We start from the raw sequence: 21,583 nt of genomic DNA on the forward strand, positions 1-21,583 counted from the left end.
CAATGTCTTGAATTCAGTTGGGTGACGTATTGGATAAATAACCTTGGCATGCTATTATTAAAAAAAAAAAAAAAAAAAAAATCAAGTTGAGTTTTTCACTGAGTAATCGGACCTCTTGCCCCATTAAATAGTGGGTGTTTGCGTCAAAAAGTGGGAAGTTTGGTTTGATTAATAAAATGGCTAGTTTAGTTTCGTAGCCTTTTTGACTCGAGTTAGCAAGTCCTTAGGGATGTCTTTACACCTAATGCCCTAAAGCCATTTGGTTTGGGAGTCATTGGCTTAACACTCGATACATGGGTCAATTAGAAAGCTTAAGGGAGCTAAGCATTGCAAAGCCTGCAAAATAAAAAAGTATGCTTCGGTTGTTTCATCTGATAGGAAGTCCAATAAATTATGAAATGTTGATTCATTTATATTGGAATTATTTTGAAGCCTCATGATTATGTGTTAGTTCACTTTGCACTAATTGAAGCTTGTTGTATCTTAAACTGCTATTTATAAGTGATTTGACTTGTGATTTCTTGGAATTTTGAAGATGGAGTTTATCTTTTTAAGCTTGCCAATGAATGAGGCCATTATTTCTGTGATAGTTCATCCTTTTGAATGATATAATGATGAAAATATTTGTGGGTATCATTCCGGTTAAACTCTCACAAGACTTCACTCGTCCTCTAGGGATGCCTAAGGGTTTAAAATGCTTGTTGCATACGCTAAATGCAATCGTATATCCCACGAAAGTAAGATTTATCTTGTTGTTTTTCAGTTTTATTTCCTGTTTTGTATTGCTAAGGGACTAGCAATATGTAAGTTTGGGGATGTGATGAGTGTTGAATGATGCACATTCAAGCCCCTTAACTCGCATATGTTAATTTCTTAGCATTTTTATTTGTTTGATTTTTTGTTGTTTTCGTGTTTTTAGGTGTTTAACAAAGATATAAGAAAAACCATTGATTTTGGGCTTAAAACACACTTTGAGAAGACTTAGCATACGTCTTACTATTTTGACCATAACTTTTCGCTCGAGTCTCGGATTGAGGTGAAACTAGTGGCATTGGAAAGCGAACTCAAAATGCTACAACTCATTATAATAAATTTTTTTTTTTTAATTTTGACGTTTGCTATGCCAAAATCACCCCACAAGATAAAATTGCAAATCTATCAAGTGCGTAGGTGCGCTCGAGCACACCACAAGTGGGATCGAGCGCACCTTAGCCCACATACGTAGGTGGGATCGAGCGCACTCGTGCTGGAAAGTTTGAAGAGAGCCCAAATCCACCCTGGAGAAGGTTTTCAATCTCTGACCTACGACTTTTTTGGGATTCCTAGGGCTTCTAGGATTTGTTTGCTCCCTATAAATTGATCCCTAAGCTTCAAGAGAAGGTGTTCTTAGTTTTAGACATAAATTATCTTCTTGGAGTCCTGACAAGTTGAATAGGAGAAGATCAAGACATGAGGCCATCCCAGCACCACGATGAGTGGCTAAATTCTGCAATAGGGCGTTGATGTAGTCCTTTCCAAATAACAATGGTTTAATTGTATTTTAATTTGGGATTGTCTATATGCATGATGGTTGTATAATTGTGAGAATTGATCTTAATGTTTATATTCAATATTATGAATTTCTTCACTTGTCTTACAAAGTCTTTTATATTGATTGAACTCAATCATTCTTATTTTCTGTGATTATATGAATGATTGTTATACAATAGTTTTAACTGACACATGATCCATATGATTTGATAGGTCATGCCTAGGGAAGACAAGTTGTACAACACTCTAGTTTAATGTAATTTAGGTAGACAGTTCGTGCCAACCGAAGATGGGTTATGCTTATTCATTGATTGTGTGTAGCCTATTAAGGAATTAGATAGTCCATACCTAGAGAAGACGGATCGTACCACATCTTAGTGGTTAGGTGGACGATCCGTGCCAACTGTATATGGATTATACTTATTTCTTAAATGGTGGTACTTTCTTAACTACTCGAGTGAGACGAGCCCTGTATTATGCATAATATGAATTTTCCTTATTAATTTATGATTGACCATTGTTATGAGGTTAGTGGTGAATTCAACCCCCTATTCTATATCTTATTACTATCTTTATTTTTATGTCTTTGCTTTTATGCATTTACTTTTATAAAAACAAAACAAATCAATCTTCTTTTAAATTGAGTTACATTTGATCTTGAGAACTTGATAACACCTACACAGTCCTTGAGGTTTGACACCCTTAATATAGCCCTATCCTACAGGGATTCGTACTATTGCAAGTGGTATTTCATTATTGATATATTTTGGTATACAAAAGACCACATCATGCAGTATTGAAGGACTTCTATGAGTGTGGTACTAAGCCCTATCTAACAAAAAGTGTTGCTAGACTCTAAAATACATGAGAGTGAGGCTTAACGGCGGATGCCTGGTTTCCTGGCCGTATGTACGAGTTTAAGGGCGTATATCCGGTCAGTGAGTTAGGCAATCCGGCCAAAAGCTCCAAATTGTGTTTTAAGGTTTCTATGAAATCTAAGGGCGGATGTATCTCCTTCTAGTCTACTTAACAAACACATGCAAGGCAATTAACATGCTATCATACAACTCAAAGCAACAAAAGAAGGATTTAATACTCTTTCAAAACATACTTGGCTTTTGCAAAGAAATAGGTGTGGACATTTTACCAAAACATCTTCAAAACATGAAATACAAGTAACAACAATAAACCATGAAATGGGTAAGGGATTTACCTTGGAAGGTGGCAAGAACATCAAGCTTTGTTCATTTTCTCTCTCAAATCACAAAACTCACAAAGACACTCACACAAGGGTTTTAAAGAGCCTGGGGGCGAGAATGAGTTCAAGGGACAGTGGGGGAATGGGTATTTATAGGTGAGAAGAAGCTGAGGGTGCTGCAGGCTGTTCTAAAAAGTAGCATACGTCCGGTACTATTAAGGTGTACGTTCGGTACTATTACACATAGGGTAAAAGGGTTTACCCTCATCCTCAATCACATATCTACCAATTAATTCATCCTATAAATCTCTAGCAATAGTAAAATGACAATAAACATCAAACAATTCATTAGATAAAGAATTCAATATAGTATTCACACATAATGTATTACCCATTTCCCAATCTCTTAATTCTTTGGATTGTTCTTCAGATTCCTCATCCGGTCTAGGCTCAGTTAGAGCACTAGAGATTTTTGTAAAGTCTAAAACTGCAAGAACCTTTTGTTGCCAACGTTTAAAATTATTTCCATCAAAAGATTCAATTTTTGTAGCATCTGGAAGAACTTTAGCAGCAGCAAGAATTTGTGCATCCATACTCAACCTTTAAGATTGTTGTAAAATTAAATTGATGGTGCAAAAATTCTTATTGATGCAAAATAATATTAATCCAAACAATTAACAATAAGATAAATATAATACAATAAATAAAAAATAGAGCAAGGAAAAATCTCACAAAGCTATAGAATCACGCAAGAGCGTTGTCCTTAAAGGTTGATTTCGTGCCTCCCGGAGTGTATAACTCGGTGCGATCGGATCTCTTGACACGCAACCTCTCAGGATTAGACTATAGTGTCTAGCTTCGTTAAGAATGCACTTTCAAGTAACGAAGATCAAATGAACAACCATTTCTCAAATTGAAGATGATGAAAAATTGAGTAGCAAATAACTCTATTTTTCTCTTTGGTAACAAAGAAAAATTCTAGAGCATGAAAATGAAATCTTACTAAAAAGTAATATTTTTGATGATATTTTGTCAAAGTTAAACACTTGCTTATATAGACATGGGAAATTTTTTTCTTTTAAAACCATTATCATGTAATCCATTAAAAACCAACGGTCTACAAATCCATTAAAACAAATCAATGAATTAAAGCAAACGGTCAACAACGGTCAACAAATCCATGTATTAAAAGAAATCCATGAATTGAAGCCAATGGTCAACAACGGTCAACAAAGCCATTGAAGACAAAATGTTTTAGTTTAAGAAAACCAACGGTAAAAGTATTAAAACCATCAGTTAAAAAAAAAACTTGTAAAAGTTTTATTGCCCAACGATCAAAAACTCATGAATAGATTTTATGTCAAATGGTCAAAAAAATTAATAGGTAAATAAAACCAATATTTGTAACATCACAACAAATGTGTGTCCAAGCTTGGCTTGTTTCAAGTTCGGGTGAGCTTAAGCTTAAGCATGAGTTTGTTGAGAATGTCATCCGAGCTAAGCTCAATTCGAGCATGAACTAAGCTATTAAATTCTTTAATGTATGATCCGAGCATAGTTCAAACCCAAATTTTAAAACAACTTCCAGACATTTATTTATAGTATAAATATAAATATTAAGTGATTTATATATATATATATATATATATATATTAGTAATTTACTTAATTACTAATATATATATATATATATATATATATATATGAATGAGCTAACAAGTCGGACAAACGAATCGGTCGAGTTTTAAACGAGTTGAGTTCGCCAGCCCCTATCAAGTTTTTTCGAGTGAGTCGGATATGAATCATTTGCTAATCGATCGGATTTCTATAATAACAAGAGAATTTGTACAGTATTGAGCTCGACTTCAAATCGAATTAAACTAAGCGGGTATTGATCAGGTTGTCAAACAAACTGTTTACAACCCTTCTTGCCAATAAGTCACATAGTGTGTCAGTATATTTATTAAAGGGTGTAACTCCTACCAGAACATGCTCATAACTCCAAAGGTACAATAACCCAAAAAAGGGACCAACGTGGGCCATGGCAATTGAATTGGCAACCTATCTCCTTGCCGGTAGTAACAGCAAATTTTGTCTAATTTATTTTTATTTTTAATTTAGGAAATAAAATTATTATGTTTTTTTTTTTTTTTTTATTTAAATACACTTAACAATAAAAAATAATATTTAGTTAAAGTATATAAATATTTAGAGAGTTTGATGTTTAGTACGTTGTTTTGAAAAGTGACCTTAAATCAACAAAAGCAAATTTTTAGAGTTAAATGTAGAGAGATTTTGAAAAGCTCAATGTAAATGCTCTAATTAACCATATGAGTCAAACATATAACTGCTACACTTTTTTTTTTTTTTTTTTTTTGGCTATTTTGAGCATTTTTTGTATGAGACAATAATATCACTTCTCACACGCCAACGGGCCTCCATGCATAAGTTATGTATCAAATTTCTAATCTTTTGCAATGTTATTCATCCGTTAGGTTTTTCTGTTAAATTTTGTAAAAATTTTCAAAATATCCATAATTTTTTTTTTTTATAAAAAAATAAAAAAATAAAATTGAAAAAATTCAAATGTGGGTATTTTTGCGAATTCCATTAAATCCTAACCCAAGCCTGAATCATTCCAATTTGTTTCTTTTTCTTTTATTTAAGGGGGGCATTTTAGTAATTTTCACACCCATCTATTAGGATTTAACGAAAAGCCTAACGGATGTGTGACTTTGCAATAAATTAGAAGTTCAATATACTAAATTGAGAGTTTCTTAATTTTGTAGGGATAATTGCAAAAATGATGAAAATTCAGGCGGTTAAGTGATAAAGTTTCCATTTTTTTTTGTTTTTTACATTGATATATTTTAAAATTTATTATTAAGAAATAAATATGTCTATGCAAAATATTTGGATTGTAGTTACTTGAAATTATAGAGAAATCATGCAATTTCAAAATATAAAACTCATGAAGACAACTGATCAATAAATTAGCCCTAAACATGACAATGCAAATTGCAAATTAATTTATATGTTTAAAACAATAAATAAATTTTGTTAAATTGTTTATTTATTTCATTACTTATATACTTTTTAGTACTTTTAATAATTTATGTTTAACTTTATTTTTTCTTGCCCCCTTATATCTAAAATCATAGCTCTGCCATTGCCTCAATAATATACATCCGCTAGCTTATTAAAAGTAAGAATATAAAACACAAGATGGCTGCAATCCAAAAACTTTATTGAACATTAAACACATTCACAACAGTAAAGGGTACCGGTAATCATCGATCGATAGGCTAGAACTTCTTAATTAGCATCTTCCATAGGTGTTTGATGATCATTTGTTTTTGTAAGAGCCCATAAACTGAATGAGATGGTTTATGTAGTTCTCATGAAGCTCCTGGTTGGCAAAAACTCCTTGCATCTGAGCTGCCTTCAATCTTAATTAGTGCCTCTCCCTCTTTCTCTTCTATCACCAGCCTCGTGGACTTGGCAATGGCGTCTCGATCGAATGAGCCATCTGGGTTCCTTTGAACCTCAAGGCCAATACCCTTCTCCACTAATAGTTTAGCATTCAGATTCTGGTCAGCCACCATGGGCATCAGAATTTGTGGGTGTCCAAAACCAAGCGACTCAATAATCGAACCCCACCCAGCGTGGAAGAGACACCCTCCAATTGCAGGGTGAGACAGAATTTCTACCTGAGAAAAAAACAGACAAGCTAAATAAAATACAATTTTTTTTTTTTAAAAAAAAATATCTTGTATTTTTTATAAGCCGAGAATATTATAAAATATTATATTACAAATATCTTAATACGGTAATGATAATATATACTAAAATCTCTTTCATGGTATCATAGCAAAGATCTTGAATTCGAATATTGTCTATATCATTTATTTTCGATTTCAATTAAATGTTTTATATGCTAAGTTTATATTCGTCGAAACTTTTGAAATAAACGGTAATTTAAGTTACCTGTGGCGCCCAACCAAGAGAAACCATGCCTCGGTCAGAGATTCGATCAAAAAACCCACCAGGCAATAATTCTGAGCTGCTTAGCCCCTCGGGATTTCTGAGAATCCACATAAAAGGAAGCTTGGAGAGTTCAAGCCCATAGGCCAATTCATGCACTTGTTCAACGGGCATTTTGTACTCGGTGCCAAACCCTACAAAAACAACAGACTTGGGTGTTTGTTTTTCCAGCCAGTTGAGAGTAGTAGACCAGTTGGTGTCAATATGATTAATGTTGTTTCCAAACCTCGGACTTGGAGGGAGTAATCCGACAGGTAAAACTGGCTTTCGCAAGAGTTCTTCAAGGAGACTTAGATATTCTCCTTCCAACTCCCGACAGCTTCTTAAAGAAACAAAGTCGCAACCGTCCAGAGTTGTAGCCATGCGTTGGCCGGTTGACATGCCTGTTATGTCAGGAGAGTAGAAGTGTTGGAGATAACCTGCCGCCTGATCGGGCCTGTAGGAGACGAGAGAAGGGAAAGGAACCCATATTGGTGGCACCGAAAAATCTTCAGCTTTGTTTCATTTGTTGAGGGACTTCAGCTCAGCAGGTGGCCCTGCAAAGGTTAATGCACTTGCAGAAAACGCACTGAAAAAGGCACAAGGCACACCAAATTTAGCAGCCGTTTCAGGGATCCAGCAGTGGATGAAATCAAACAGAATTAAGTGTGGGGGATCCTTACGGATCAGCTTTTCAATTGGTGCTTGTAACGCATCACACGCCTTCTTCAGATACGGAATCTGCTCTCCTTCCAAGTCAACGCTGGCCTCACAATTTTCAGGGAGGCCATCAACTGAGGGCAGTGGGAGCTCCACAAACTTCATGTTGTCTGCTAAAAGTGAAGGTATCGAAGGCAACCTCTGAACATTTCTTTGGGTGGAAATGAAGGAAATCCGAATACCCTTTGCTGCCAACTGTTTGGATAACTCAAGAAATGGGATCATATGCCCAAATGCCATCCATGGGAACATCATAACGTGGTATACCATGATTTCTCTTTTAGCCTGAAATATTAGAACTTAACAAAAGACTTTGGAGTTAGCCTATACATTTATACAAGTCCAGCGGCTTTGCTTTGGCTGTTTCTGTGGATATCTTGAAAACTATCTACGATATTCCCCAGCCCAATGAAAAGATGTAGATAGATAGCCCTCTTTATGAGGATGGTCCTTCTTTATTATGATGGTCTAGAAGGTCCCAATACTGCACGCTGTTAATTTTTTTTGTGTCCATAAATTTAATGTCAAAACATGTTTGATTGTAAGTCTTAAATTTATTGGTTTGTTTAAATCGGTGAAAAATGTTTATTCAATTCTGTTTGAACTAATAATGTTTGCAAATAATGGACAAAGCTTGCAAATACATGTCCAATTAGAATACTTTTAACACAGAACAAATCACACTGATGACAAAAATACAGAATCTTTACATGCTGAAATGGGCAAGAAAATGGAGAGAAGACTAAAAGAGTTCTTAGAGAACGTGATTTTGCGGAATGATTTGTGCTGCTTTCTCATTAAGATTAAATAGAACAGAAAATACAAATATAATCCATCACCAACTTTGATAACATAAGTTGATGTGAATTCAAAAACTAATAACATAATCCTAACATAAGACTTAAGACTAATCTGAAATTAATAACAAGAGAACAAGAGAAGTAGAATGCAAACAGATGACTTAAAGATAAAGAAAGAGATGTAGTAAAACTAGAAGACTAGAGATGTAGTAAGACTAGAAGACTTCAGCAGTAACAGAAACTTTAGGGAGATGTAGTAAGACTAGAAGACTTCAGCAGTAACAGAAACTTTAGGGACTTCTTCAGCAGTATGTTTAATATGCCCCCTCAAGCTAAAAGGGGATGAAATCACTTGGAGCTTGGTCTTGAGATAAAGGAATCGAGCTGAAGATAAACCTTTTGTAAAAACATCTGGAATTTGATCGGCTGTGGAGATGAAAGATACTTTGATGTCTTGGTTGAGGACTTTTTCTCTGATGTAGTGATAATCAACTTCGATATGCTTTGTTCTAGCATGATAAACCGGATTGGCAGCCAAGGATAGTGCACTTACATTGTCACACCAGACAACTGGAGCCTTTGGAAGAGGAATTTGTATCTCTTGAAATAACATTCGTAACCAAAATAGTTCAGTAGTAGTAATTGCGAGCGATCGATACTCAGCCTCTGTGCTTGATCTTGAGACCACAGGTTGTTTCTTTGAACTCCAAGAGATTAAGCAATTACCAAGAAAAATTGCAAAGCCAGAAGTTGATCTCCTATCATCTGGACAGCCAGCCCAATCAGAATCACAAAAGGCATTTAGTTGAAGATTTGTGCGAGAGTAAAACAAGCCATGATGGAGGGTGTTCTTGAGGTATCTGAGAACTCTCTTAGCTGCTAACCAGTGAGTAACAGTTGGATGATGCATATGTTGACAAAGCTGATTCACAGAAAAGGCTATATCAGGTCGAGTTAGAGTGCAGTATTGAAGAGCACCTACTACACTTCTATACTCAAAAGGATCAAGCAGGGACTCTCCATTCAAGCTGGACAACTGAGAACCAGATGAGCATGGGGACTTTGCAGGCTTTGCTTCTGTCATCTTGGTTCTATGAAGGATGTCAGTAACATATTTTGCTTGGCAGAGATGAAGCCCTGTAGAGCTTCGAGTAACTGTATGCCAAGAAAGAAACTTAGAGAGCCTAAGTCTTTAACAGGAAATTCCTGCTGCATTTGCCCAATAATCTTAGTAATCAACTGAGGATGTGTCCCTGTGATAATTATATCATCCACATATATCAACATAAAAACTTTAATGTTGCCAGTGAGAAAAATAAATAAAGAAGTGTCAACTAGAGAGGCAGTGAAGCCTATATCAAGTAAGTAGCAAGACAATCTATGAAACCAGGCTCGAGGGGCTTGTTTGAGACCATAGATTGCCTTTTGCAGTTTGCACACCATTTTAAGATTCTCCTTGTCAACAAAACTCTTTGGTTGTTCCATATACACTTCCTCATTGAGAGAGCCATGAAGAAATGCATTAGAGATGTCCAACTGTCTAATTACCCAGTTGAAATGAACTGCCAGAGCTAGTATAATTCTGATGGTGGAAGGTTTTATGACTGGACTGAAAGTCTCAGTGTAATCAACTCCAGAGGTTTGTTCAAAACCCTTTGCAACCAGTCTAGCTTTAAATCTGTCTACTGCACCATTAGACTTCCTCTTGATCTTATACACCCATTTGTTATGAAGAACATGTTGATGAGGTGGCTGAGGGCACAAAGTCCATGTCTTGTTGGAGAGAAGTGCCTTCAATTCAAGATTCATGGCATCTTGCCACCTGGGATCAAGAGCAGCTTTCCTATAGCAAGTTGGTTCTGACTCGGGTAACACAAAATGAAAACTAAGTAGTGGATATCTAGAGGAGAACATCTTGTAGTTAGAAAAGGTTTTAGGTTTGAGGTTTCCTGTTCTAGACCTAGTAGTCATTGTGTGAGATGGTTGAAGAGGAGATTGGGCAGCAGCTATTGAGGTAGGGTTTGGTGCTACAGAAGTGGATGAATGTTGATCTATTGAGGGTGGATTTGAGAGGAGATGTGACCTAGATCTGGTAAGCATAGGATGCGATGGCTGAATATCTTGGGTTGCTGCAGTAGCAGCTGGTTCATCAGCAGGAATGATTGGTGCAGTAGGTGATGAGTCAGTAGTGGGAGGAGGTTGAGTGGCAAAAGGAGTATTTGCTGATGAACTTGGACAGGGGTTAGTATTGAAAGTAGACAAAACAGGTAAAGGGAAAGGAGAATCACCTTGTGCATGCAGCTTGGAAGGAAATTGTGCAGCTGCAAGATCCTTAGCTGGAAAAGAAGTCTCATCAAACACAACATGTCTTGATAGGTAAGCTTTGTTTGTAACTGGATCAAGACATTTATAACCTGCATAGTTGTAACCTAAAAAGATACAAGGCTTAGATCTATACTCAAGTTTGTGGGCATTATAGGGCCGGAGCAATGGGTAGCATAAGCAGCCAAAGACTCTAAGTCTTTGGTAGTCAGGAGCTTTAGAATAGAGTTTAGAATAGGGAGACATATTTTGAAGAGTGGGTGTAGGCAACCTATTAATGACAAACACTGCAGTAAGAAAAGAATCAACCCAATATTTATTTGAGAGGTGAGAGTGGGCTAATAAGGTTAAACCGGTTTCAAGAATGTGTCTTAGTTTTCTTTCGGCAAGACCATTTTGAGGGGAAGTATAAGGGCAGCTTTTTCTATGTTCAATTCCATTATTTTTGAGGAAAGTTTGGAAGAGATGGGATGTGAACTCTCCTCCTCCATCAGATTGGATTGCTTTAATGGATGTAGAGAATTGTTTTTCAACTAGAAGTTTAAACTTGAGGAATGTATCATAGGTTGCTGATTTTGTGTGTAGGGGATAGATCCATGTGAATCTGGAAAAATCATCCACAAAAACTATATAATATTTGTATCCACTAATTGATAGTACTGGAGAGGTCCAGATGTCAGTGTGAATAAGTTGAAGAGGAAATAAAGAGACACGGGTAGATGGAGAAAAAGCTTGTTTCTTACTTTTACCCAATTGACAGGAACCACAAAGCAAATTTTTATTGAAATTTGAATCTGAAACATAATTTGAATGCGAAAGAGGTAAATTGTTATCTCTAACAACTCGAGTAACTACATCATTAGATGGATGACCTAACCTAAAATGCCATACTAAGGATGATGTTCTTATTCCGAATAAAGCTATAAAAGACTTGTTGTTGTTGTGAGACTTCCTGCCCAGCTTAAGAGGATACATGCCATTCTCACTCTTCCCTTCCAAGAGGATTGCCTTTGTCTGAAGATCAATGATAAAAAAAATGAGATGAGGTTAGAATAAAGTAGCAAGAATTATCTACACAAAAGCGTTGAATTGAGACTAGATTTGCAGTTGATTCAGGACAGTGTAAGACATTATTCAATTTAAAACTAGAATTAGAATGAGGGGCTTGAAGAGTGGTAGAACCAGAATTTTCTATGGAAAGAGCTGTACCATTCCCCACGGCAACAATGTCATGTTGTTGAAAAGGTTCCTGAACATTAAGGTTCTCCAAGTCTTGAGTAATATGTGTGTTGGCGGCACTGTCAGCGAACCATTGAGGGTCTTCAAAGGCATTGTTGGATTGCGCCACCATTGCTGCCAATTGAGGAGGAGGGTGTCTTCCTTGATAGGAGTAATCCATCCTATAGTAGCAATCTAGTGCTTGGTGATTGACTCTTCCACATATTTGACATGGCATGCGAGATGGCTGACTAGTGCTAGGAGTTGGCAACAAAGCAGGTGTATTATTGTACCTTGGAGTAGGAGCATAAGTAGGAGTGTTGTACCTTGGTGCAGGGGAATAAGGAGACCTTGGACCAAGAGGCCTGCTGTACCTTGGGGCTGTGGTGAATGCAGGGGCAGCAGCAGAAAATTTGGCAGCAGGTGGTCTAGAACTGAAATTTCTGGGAGGATACCCACCACGGTTCTTGGATGATTTCTGACCTTGTTTCTGTGTAAACAAGGCAAAAGTTGAAGTGTCAACTGTTGAGGCTTGCTGTTGATTGATCAATGTTTCATGATTGATGAGTTCTTCTTGGAAATCATCAAGAGAGAGTTGTTTCTCTCGGGTTAGGAGGGAGACAGTGGTGACAAAGCTGTTGAAGGAGGGATTAAGGCCATTCAGAAGGAATAAGATGAGGTCCTCATCAGAGATAGGTTTTCCCACAGCAGCTAGTTGATCAGACCATACTTTGGCTGATTGAATGTAGTCTGAGCAGGTCAAGGAGCCTTGGTGAAGACTCAGTAATTGTCTTTTGAGATTGGCAATTCGAGACCTAGAATCATTAGCAAACCTGGTTGCTAGGGCTGACCAGACTTGTTTGGAAGTATCAAGTCCATAAACTGTGGACAAGACCTTCTCAGATAATGTGACATTGATCCAACTTAGGATGCATTGATCCTTTCTATTCCAGATGGTAAATTCTGGATTGAGGGTTTCTTTACCACTGTCATCAGTGACAAATTGAGCAAGGCATGGTTTGGTTCCATCCACAATGCCTAATAATTCATGGGTGCGCAGGATAGGCATGAATTGAGTTTTCCAACCAAGATAGTTTGGACCTTCAAGCTTTCCATTGAATTGAGAAAGGGTAGGTGGGGAAAAAGAAGGAGCAGAAAAGGAGGTATTGACTGCCATAGAAGAGCTGTTTGTGTGATGCAGGAGAAGAAGAGAAAAGAAAAGAAAGCAGCTTAAGAAAGAAGAGCTATGCGGCGTATGCCTATATTTGCTTTGATACCATAAAAGAGTTCTTAGAGAACGTGATTTTGCGGAATGATTTGTGCTGCTTTCTCATTAAGATTAAATAGAACAGAAAATACAAATATAATCCATCACCAACTTTGATAACATAAGTTAATGTGAATTCAAAAACTAATAACATAATCCTAACATAAGACTTAAGACTAATATGAAATTAATAACAAGAGAACAAGAGAAGTAGAATGCAAACAGATGACTTAAAGATAAAGAAAGAGATGTAGTAAAACTAGAAGACTAGAAATGTAGTAAGACTAGAAGACTTCAGCAGTAACAGAAACTTTAGGGAGATGTAGTAAGACTAGAAGACTTCAGCAGTAACAGAAACTTTAGGGACTTCTTCAGCAGTATGTTTAATAAAGACATCTTCTAGAAATATAGGAATTTTACAACTCTTAATAATAGTTCAGGTGGTCAGATATAAATGTTATATACCACATTTTTATCTTACAATTATCTCATAAAGCTGACATGGCAACCCCAACAATTTTTTTTTTTTTTTTTAACAAGGAATGAGTCAAAAATTGGTTGGGACTGCTACGTTATCATTGTGGGATAATTGTGAAATAAAAATGTAATTTCTAGCATTACTTGTAAACTGAAGAACCCCCAAGTTGATTTATTCGATAACCAATGGAATTTGGAGATTATTATAGTGTCAAACTTCATAACCAGGATTTACTTTCTGTTGAACACCATAACTCTCCAACTCTTCCATGTCTTCCAAACTTCCAAGAAACAGAGGAAGTCTTTGATGCAGGTTAGCTGGTTGAATTGAAAGAATCCTTCTTTTACCATCAGAACCTCTGCCCCCAGCTTGCTCCACAAGAAAACTAAGAGGGTTAGCCTCATAAACTAAACGAAGATGGTCCCTGGGATTCATTGCCACCCCTCCATACATTAGAGTTCGATGGAGATCAGCTACAAGAGAACATATATAACGGGCCGAGTACTTCTTGGGGTATCTGCCTTTTCCTTGTCTCACAGTGTCAATATACCTCCTTAACCCTTCGGGCCAGTCAAAATATCGTGCAGCATTTACTGAATAGATTTGTCCTGACATAATAAAAAGTTTTCTTAGCTTAAATATTAGTTTTCCTCTTTTAAGTTCAAATGAATACTGATAAAAATCTGATAGCATTTATGCATCATTAGCATACAATTCACATGAACTGATTCATCGTTACCTCGAGGAGGAATTTTAATGCTTGGATGTGTGAGAATGAAATCTCCTGTTGAATGATCCAAAGTAAATGGATGCGTTCCCGAACCAAAGCTGATGCAGAGTATTGTAGCTGATGAATACAGAACATACCCAGCAGCTACAAGCCTCGCTCCAGTTTGGAGCGAATTCAGCGAAGCCTTCTCCTCCTTGGGGAGATGATCCAGTTCCACAAGGCGGTTATAAATTCCGAAAATTGTTCCGGTTGGAATGGATGCATCAATATTTCAAGAACCATCGAGGGGATCCGTTACCACCACAAATGAACCATCATCAGTTAACCAGATGGGAGCATCATCCTCTTCTGAAGCCATTGCTGCAACTTTTCCAGAACTGCGAAGAGATGACAAAATGATTTCATTCTGCACAATGCACAACAAGAAATATTGGCCTGTCATACTTGTTTCTGCCCTTTTTACCACTACTGGTGGTAGAAAACTTAGTTGCTGTAAACAAGAGTTTTCTTCTTTGAGAAGTAAACAGTGCAGTGAAAGGGCATAACAAGAAAAACAGGAAATATACATGTTCCCTAGAAGTTACAATCTAAAATTTAGAAGATTCAAAAAAGGAGGGAAAAGAAAAATACAGAAAAGAATACCACCTATAGCAGTCATCAAATCATGCAGGAATTCTAGGAAAATAAGCTTAAGCTTATTCCAGAACAGCTCAATTCCATGACAAGTCTGCTTATTCCTTTCCTGGCAAATCAAGATAAGGCAAGCTGGACATTTGCAGATCTTACTGCTTCTATGTTACCAAACCTCCCTTTCTGAGGTAAGCACTGTTAATGCATTTTCTTAATTGACTTTCGTTGATTGTGAATTTTGGTTTGCTAATACAGGTTGGACACAAATTAGATTGACAGGACCAAATGTTATTGAGTGATCATTGAGTTATAGGGCTTTATACACGTTAGCTGAGTAGAATATCATCGTGAGTCATGAGTTGGTAAAATTCTTTGGTGTAATCTATCACACTTTTAGATTCATGGCGAAGGTTGTTAAATTGAGAATAGACCATTTGAGCAAAGTACACTGGAAGGAATTTATCTTTAAGCCTATACTTCATATTCTCCCAAGAAGAAATCTTTGGCTTGCCTTTGCAAAGTCTCATCTCTTGGACTTTATCCCACCATGCTGAAGCATAGCCATGAATCAATGTTGCTACTAGCTTCACAAGTAGATTCTTTGGTGTCACCTTGTAGTCAAAGAATTTCTCAATGGCAGTAAGACACTCAAGAAACTCTCCAGGTTGAAGGAGACCATGTAACTCCGGTAAGTCAATCTTCAAAGAGTCAGAATCTCAATAGAATGTCCTCTCATGGTGTGTACAAACTGTTTACAAATAGAAACTCTCCAGGTTGACTTGGAGTTGAGTTAAACCAAGCGGGTATTGAGCTGGTTGTCAAACAAACTCTTTACAACCCTACTTACCAATAAGTCGCACGTTGTGTCAATTTATTTATTAAAGGGAATAACTCCTTCCGGAACATGCTCATAACATGCCATTCCAAAGGTAGAATAACCAAAAAAAGGGACCAACATGGCCATGGCAATTGAATTGGCAACCTATCTCCTTACCGGTAGTAACAGCAAATTTTGTGTTTTTTTTTTTTTTTTTGTTAATTTAGGAAATAAAATTATTATTTTTATTTAAATACACTTTACAATAAAAAATAATATTTAGTTAAAGCATATAAATATTTAGAGAGTTTGATGTTTAGTACGTAGTTTTGAAAAGTGACCTGCTAAATCAACAAAAGTAAATTTTTAGAGTTAAATGTAGAGAGATTTTGAAAAGCTCAATATAAATGCTCTAATTAACCAGAAACATATAACTACGACACATTTTTTCGCTATTATCAGCATTTTTTGTATGAGACAATAATATCACATCTCACATGCCAACTGGCCTCCATGCATAAGTTATGTATCAAATTTCTAATCTTTTGCAATGTTATTCATCTGTTAGGTTTCTTTGTTAAATTTTGTCAAAATTCTCAAAATACTCATAATTTTTTTTTTTATAAAAAAAAAAAAACAAAATTTCAGATGTGGGTATTTTTGCGAATTCCGTTAAATCCTAACCCAAGCTTGAATCATTGCAATTTGTTTCTTTTTTTTTTAAAGGGGGCATTTTAGTAATTTTGACACCTATCAGTGAGGATTTAACGGAAAGCCTAACAGATGTGTGACTTTGCAATAAATTGGAAGTTCAATATACTAAATTGAGAGTGTCTTAACTTTGTAGGAATAATTGCAAAAGTGATGAAAATTCTGGCGGTTAAGCGATGAAGTTTCCATTTTTTTTTTTTTTTTTAACATTGATATATTTTAAAATTTATTATTAAGAAATAAATATGTCTATGCAAAATATTTGGATTGTAGTTACTTGAAATTATAGAGAAATCATGGAATTTCAAAATATAGAACTCAGAGGACAACTGATCAATAAATTAGCCCTAAACATGACAATGTAAATTGCAAATTAATTTATATGTTTAAAACAAAAAATAAATTTTGTTAAATTGTTTATTTATTTCATTACTTATATTATTTTAGTACTTTTAATAATTTTTGTTTAACTTTATTTTTTCTTGCCCCCCTGTTATCTAATATCATGGCTCTGCCATTGGCCTTAATAATATACATCCGCTAGCTTATTAAAAGTAATTAGAATATAAAACACTAGATGGCTGCAATCCAAAAACTTTATTGAACATTAAACACATTCACAACAGTAAAGGGTACCGGTAATCATCGATCGATAGGCTAGAACTTCTTAATTAGCATCTTCCATAGGTGTTTGATGATCATTTTTTTTTGTAAGAGCCCATAAACTCAATGAGATGGTTTATGTAGTTCTCATGAAGCTCCTGGTTGGCAAAAACTCCTTGCATTTGAGCTGCCTTCAGTCTTAGTGCCTCTCCCTCTCTGTCTACTATCACCAACCTCGTGGACTTGGCAATGGCGTCTCGATCGAATGAGCCATCTGGGTTCCTCTGAACCTCAAGACCAATACCCTTCTCCACTAATAGCCTAGCATTCAGATTCTGGTCAGCCACCATGGGCATCAGAATTTGTGGGTGTCCAAAACCAAGCGACTCGATAATCGAACCCCACCCAGCGTGGAAGAGACACCCTCCAATTGCAGGGTGAGCCATAATTTCTACCTGAGAATAAAAGACAAGCTAAATAAGAATTTTAGGAAAGAGGTATATGTGTAGATGAATAAAATATCTTAAGAAATTTTAATACAGTTAATATGGTAGTAAATATTATAAAAATATTAGTAATCAAATTAGTAAATTTAGTATTTTCTATAGCTTAAACTTTGAAGATCCAACCTGTGGCGCCCAACCAAGCGAAACCATGCCTCGGTCAGAGATTCGATCAAAAAACCCACTAGGCAAAAGTTCTGAGGTGCTTAGCCCCTGGGGATTTCTGAGAATCCATATAAAAGGAAGCTTGGAGAGTTCAAGCCCATAGGCCAATTCATGGACTTGTTCAACGGGCATTTTGTACTCGGTGCCAAACCCTACAAAAACCACAGACTTGGGTGTTTGTTTTACCAGCCAGTTGAAAGTAGTAGACCAGTTGGTATCAATATGATTAATGTTGTTTCCAAACCTCGGACTTGGAGGGAGTAATCCGACAGGTAAAACTGGCTTTCGCAAGAGTTCTTCAAGGAGACTTAGATATTCTCCTTCCAACTCCCGACAGCTTCTTATTGAAACAAAGTTGCAGCCCTCAAGAGTTGTAGCGACGCGTTGGCCGTTTGACATGCCTGTTATGTCGGGACAGTAAAAGTGTTGGAAATATTCTGCCGCCTGATCAGGCCTGAAGGAGACAAGAGAAGGGAAAGGAACCCATATTGGTGGCACCGTGAAATCCTCAGGCTTGGTTCGTTGGTTGAGGGACTTCATCTCAGAAGGTGGCCCTGCGAAGGTTAATGTACTTGAAGAATATGCGCTGAAAAGGGCACAAGGCACTCCAAATTTAGCAGCAGTTTCAGGGATCCAGCACTGGATGATATCAAATAGAATTAAGTGTGGGGGATCTTTATGGATTAAGTTTTCAATTGGTGCCTTTAACCCATCACACGCCTTCTTTAGATACGGAATCTGCTCTCCTTGCAAGTCAACGGTGGCCTCACAATTTTCTGGGAGGCCATCAACTGAGGGCAGTGAGAGCTCCACAAACTTTATGTTGTCTACTAAAAGTGAAGGTATGGAAGGCAACCTCTGAAGGTTTGTTTGGGTGGAAATGAAGGAAATCCGAATACCCTTTGCTGCCAAGTGTTTGGATAACTCAAGAAATGGGATCATATGGCCAAATGCCATCCATGGGAACATCATGACATGGAATTGTTTGGAAGCCATGATTTCTCTTTTAGCCAGAAACAATGGTGAATCAGTAGTCTCAAATGTTAGAATACAATGGGAGGGGTGGGAACTTCACCTTTATAATTAGGTGAAAATACGCTTTACCCTCAAGTTTGGGGCGATTTTCAATTTGACCTCCAATGTTTTAATTTTTGCAATTCGATCAATTTTATCCAAAAATTCTCATATTGTCCATAATTTCTAGTTTTTTTTTATTATTATTTTTTTTTTATAAAAAAATTAAAAAAAAAAAAATTCAGGGGTGGCTACGCCTTTGGCCATCTGGCCATTTTTGTACCCCTAATTTCTTTTTTTTTTTTTTAAAAAAAAAAAAAAAAATTAGGGACAATATGAAAATTTTGAGATAAAATTGGTCGAATTGCAAAAATTGAAATATTGGAGGTCAAATTAAAAATCGACCTAAACTTTGTAAAGTGTACTTTTCCCTAATTATATAATTAGCAAAAACAGAAGTACACACTATACCCCCCAAAGTTTAGAGCAATTTTTAATTCGACCTCTAATGTTTCAATTTTTGCAAGCACCCTCCTAAACTTGCAAATTTTTTTCAATTAAACCAATATTATCCCAAAATTTCCATATACACACAAACCATCAATTCTCACATATATTTGAATTACACTCATATGAAATGATTACAACTTTTTTCTTCTATACGTCATAGACTGAAAATCAAAGAGAAAATCCCCAAAGGTGTACGTTTTGGTCAAATTTCATGGCCTCAAGCCACAAATGTCAAATTTAAAGGGTATATTATTGCAATAAAATAATTTGTTTGTTCTTTTTTTTTTTTTAAAAAAAAAAAAAATTATTTAAAAGAAATATCAAGATATCTCTGCGCGCACTCTGATCATGCGGCTATGGTCCTTATTACGTTTAGTTAATGTGACACGCATGGGTAAATCATAAAGAAGGCTACCTACATCTTTTAAAATATGATTTATTGTTTTAATAAATAAATAAATGCATTAGTGAAGAAAGCAAAGCTTGACTTGCGTCAGTTAGTTCGAAAATTAGCGATCATTGTCTGCCACTAGAAAATAATGCTCTAGAGCATTTTTTAATTACCCACCAACCCAAAAAAAACATGTGATTTATGTGTGAATCCAATAAGTGAATGATTAAAACCGGGCTGTCACGTTTTGTGCATTCCCATTATACTTGATCAGATGAGGTTTCTAGATCTAATTTATTCAGAATTAGATCTGGCTTTATTCATCAGTTCCATCCATTTACATTACCGTTCGCTATGCTCGTCGGCCACCCCTTCTTCTGGCTGCCAGCCTTCATGCATCATTCTGCCGGCCATCGGGAATTTTGGTGTTTTTTATTTTTTATTTTATTTTGTATTTTCATTGTTGCTTCTAAATAAGACAAATTTACTATTGCTCTGGCTGCAGCAAGTTTTGGACTTGTTGTTTTCTTAGGTTTTGCTTAAGAATAACGGAATAGTTTTCGGTAGGTTGATCTTTTGTTTTTTTTTTTGGTTCTTTTATGAGAGTAAACTATTGACTGATGACGAATGAGTTATCAAGTTTATAGAAGAATTGTCATTGATGAAAGAGACAACGACCATAGACATGATTCGTTAGTTTATGCTACAGATCTATATACTGATTGTACGTGTTGATGTCATTTTTAAGGTGTTGTTTTGTAATAGCCCTAGAAGTTATTGGGTATGTCATAGATAATATTAAGGCCGTATAATTTTCAACTTGTATCTTTAGCATTATTTGATGGAACATTTTGCTTCAGACTAATTTTATATAAATGAAGATAACTCGTTTATTTCAAAAACAAAAAGGTGAATAATTAATTGTAGTAAATCACACTGATTCCCATATGGTATGACCATATCTCACACATTTTTGTAACAAAATGATCACTCCATACAAATTTCAGTCATTTTTACTATCTCGACACAACAACCAAAGCCGATAACTAGGTGGGAATAAGAAAGAAAGAGAAGAGGAAGAAGTGGGGTAGAGGAATTGTTATTGAAAAGAACGGGATGGAAGAGATTGATTAGGCATTGAGGCAAAAAAGACTCTCTCCAGATTGATGGAGATATAGTAAAGGAATGTTAACTATATAGGTTCAATAATTGAGATGTTAAAGGAGTTCAAATGGGAATCAATCTCCCCTTGAATAATATAAGTATAACAAGCAGTCGTTAGAAAGTTGGCCCTAAGGTAAGGGAAAAGACACTCAAAAAAGATGGTACAATTTGATTGGTTTTTGGCCATACCCATTATTAATTACATTATAAAATAATACTAACTTTTAAAATTTAAAATTTAAAACTAATAACCTAATTAATTAATAAAATTAAAAGACCAAATTATTCTCATATCATCATACATCATATTGTTTCTCTATTTAAAGGGGAATTATCAATAATAAAGTATGAGATGATTATTGTTTTAAAATACAGTTTACTGTGTTTTGAAGGTCAAGGCTCCCTTGAAATAGTTATTGGAGATAATGGCTCTCTCGAAATAGCCGGTTTATCATTTCTTATGTTTTGTTATTAGTTGGTTCGCATAAAAAATGCATGTTGAACAAGTCCATGAATTGGCCTATGGGCTTGAACTCTCCAAGCTTCCTTTTCTATGGATTCTTAGAAATCCCAAGGGGCTAAGCAGCTCAAAATTATTGCCTGGTGGATTTCTTGATCAGGCATGGTTTCTCTTGGTTGGGCCCCACAATTGTAGGTTAAGTCACTGTTTATTATATCTCAAAAGTTTAGGTGAATATAAACTTAGCACATAAAACATTTAATCAAAATAAAAAGTAAGGGTGTGTTTAGGATTGCGATTTCGCAAAAATAATCTATATTTTTAAAAGAT

At 35.9% G+C, this 21,583-nt stretch overlaps 3 protein-coding genes and 1 pseudogene across 4 annotated transcripts; all 4 read right to left on the bottom strand.

Moving 5' to 3' along the window:
* Positions 1-5,896: 5,896 nt before the first annotated feature.
* On the bottom strand, positions 5,897-7,824 carry LOC148586230 (UDP-glycosyltransferase 91C1-like; annotated as a pseudogene). Its single transcript, XR_015911973.1, has 2 exons — positions 6,715-7,824; positions 5,897-6,437 (listed from the first exon to the last, which is right to left on the bottom strand). The product of XR_015911973.1 is annotated as a UDP-glycosyltransferase 91C1-like (transcript).
* Positions 7,825-9,350: 1,526 nt separating this feature from the next.
* LOC148586231 (uncharacterized) lies at positions 9,351-12,987 on the bottom strand. The gene is made up of 2 exons (XM_088515515.1): positions 11,802-12,987; positions 9,351-10,684 (listed from the first exon to the last, which is right to left on the bottom strand). Exons 1-2 carry the CDS (start codon positions 12,985-12,987, stop codon positions 9,351-9,353), a joined length of 2,520 nt encoding a protein of 839 aa, XP_088371641.1.
* Positions 12,988-13,765: 778 nt separating this feature from the next.
* LOC132179310 (fructose-1,6-bisphosphatase, chloroplastic-like) lies at positions 13,766-16,177 on the bottom strand. Its single transcript, XM_088515516.1, has 5 exons — positions 16,154-16,177; positions 15,347-15,613; positions 14,584-14,691; positions 14,295-14,478; positions 13,766-14,163 (listed from the first exon to the last, which is right to left on the bottom strand). The coding sequence occupies exons 1-5, from the start codon at positions 16,175-16,177 to the stop codon at positions 13,766-13,768; spliced, it is 981 nt and encodes a 326-aa protein (XP_088371642.1).
* Positions 16,178-17,027: 850 nt separating this feature from the next.
* LOC132178576 (UDP-glycosyltransferase 91C1) lies at positions 17,028-18,742 on the bottom strand. Its single transcript, XM_059591019.2, is given in 3 exon segments — positions 17,028-17,144; positions 17,146-17,501; positions 17,676-18,742. Coding segments are annotated over 3 exon segments (1,425 nt in total). The 5' UTR covers positions 18,711-18,742; the 3' UTR covers positions 17,028-17,110.
* Positions 18,743-21,583: the final 2,841 nt, after the last annotated feature.

This window comes from Corylus avellana, chromosome 4, assembly GCF_965113065.1.
Source record: "Corylus avellana chromosome 4, dhCorAvel1.hap1.2, whole genome shotgun sequence".
NCBI classification, from domain to species: domain Eukaryota; kingdom Viridiplantae; phylum Streptophyta; class Magnoliopsida; order Fagales; family Betulaceae; genus Corylus; species Corylus avellana.

What these genes read in the sequence shown, in the direction of transcription:
- LOC148586231 (XM_088515515.1), bottom strand. Translation starts at nt 12,987, where the DNA reads ATGGCAGTCAATACCTCCTTTTCTGCTCCTTCTTTTTCCCCACCTACC. An exon ending in CATTGTTGCCGTGGGGAATG is followed by an intron (nt 10,685 to 11,801) that starts GTACAGCTCTTT and finishes ACAACTATGCAG; the next exon opens with GTTATAAATGTCTTGATCCA.
- LOC132179310 (XM_088515516.1), bottom strand. Translation starts at nt 16,177, where the DNA reads ATGTGTCGTAGTTATATGTTTCTG. An exon ending in ATGATGGTTCATTTGTGGTG is followed by an intron (nt 14,479 to 14,583) that starts GTAACGGATCCC and finishes CATCTCCCCAAG; the next exon opens with GAGGAGAAGGCTTCGCTGAA. An exon ending in CATTAAAATTCCTCCTCGAG is followed by an intron (nt 14,164 to 14,294) that starts GTAACGATGAAT and finishes TTATTATGTCAG; the next exon opens with GACAAATCTATTCAGTAAAT.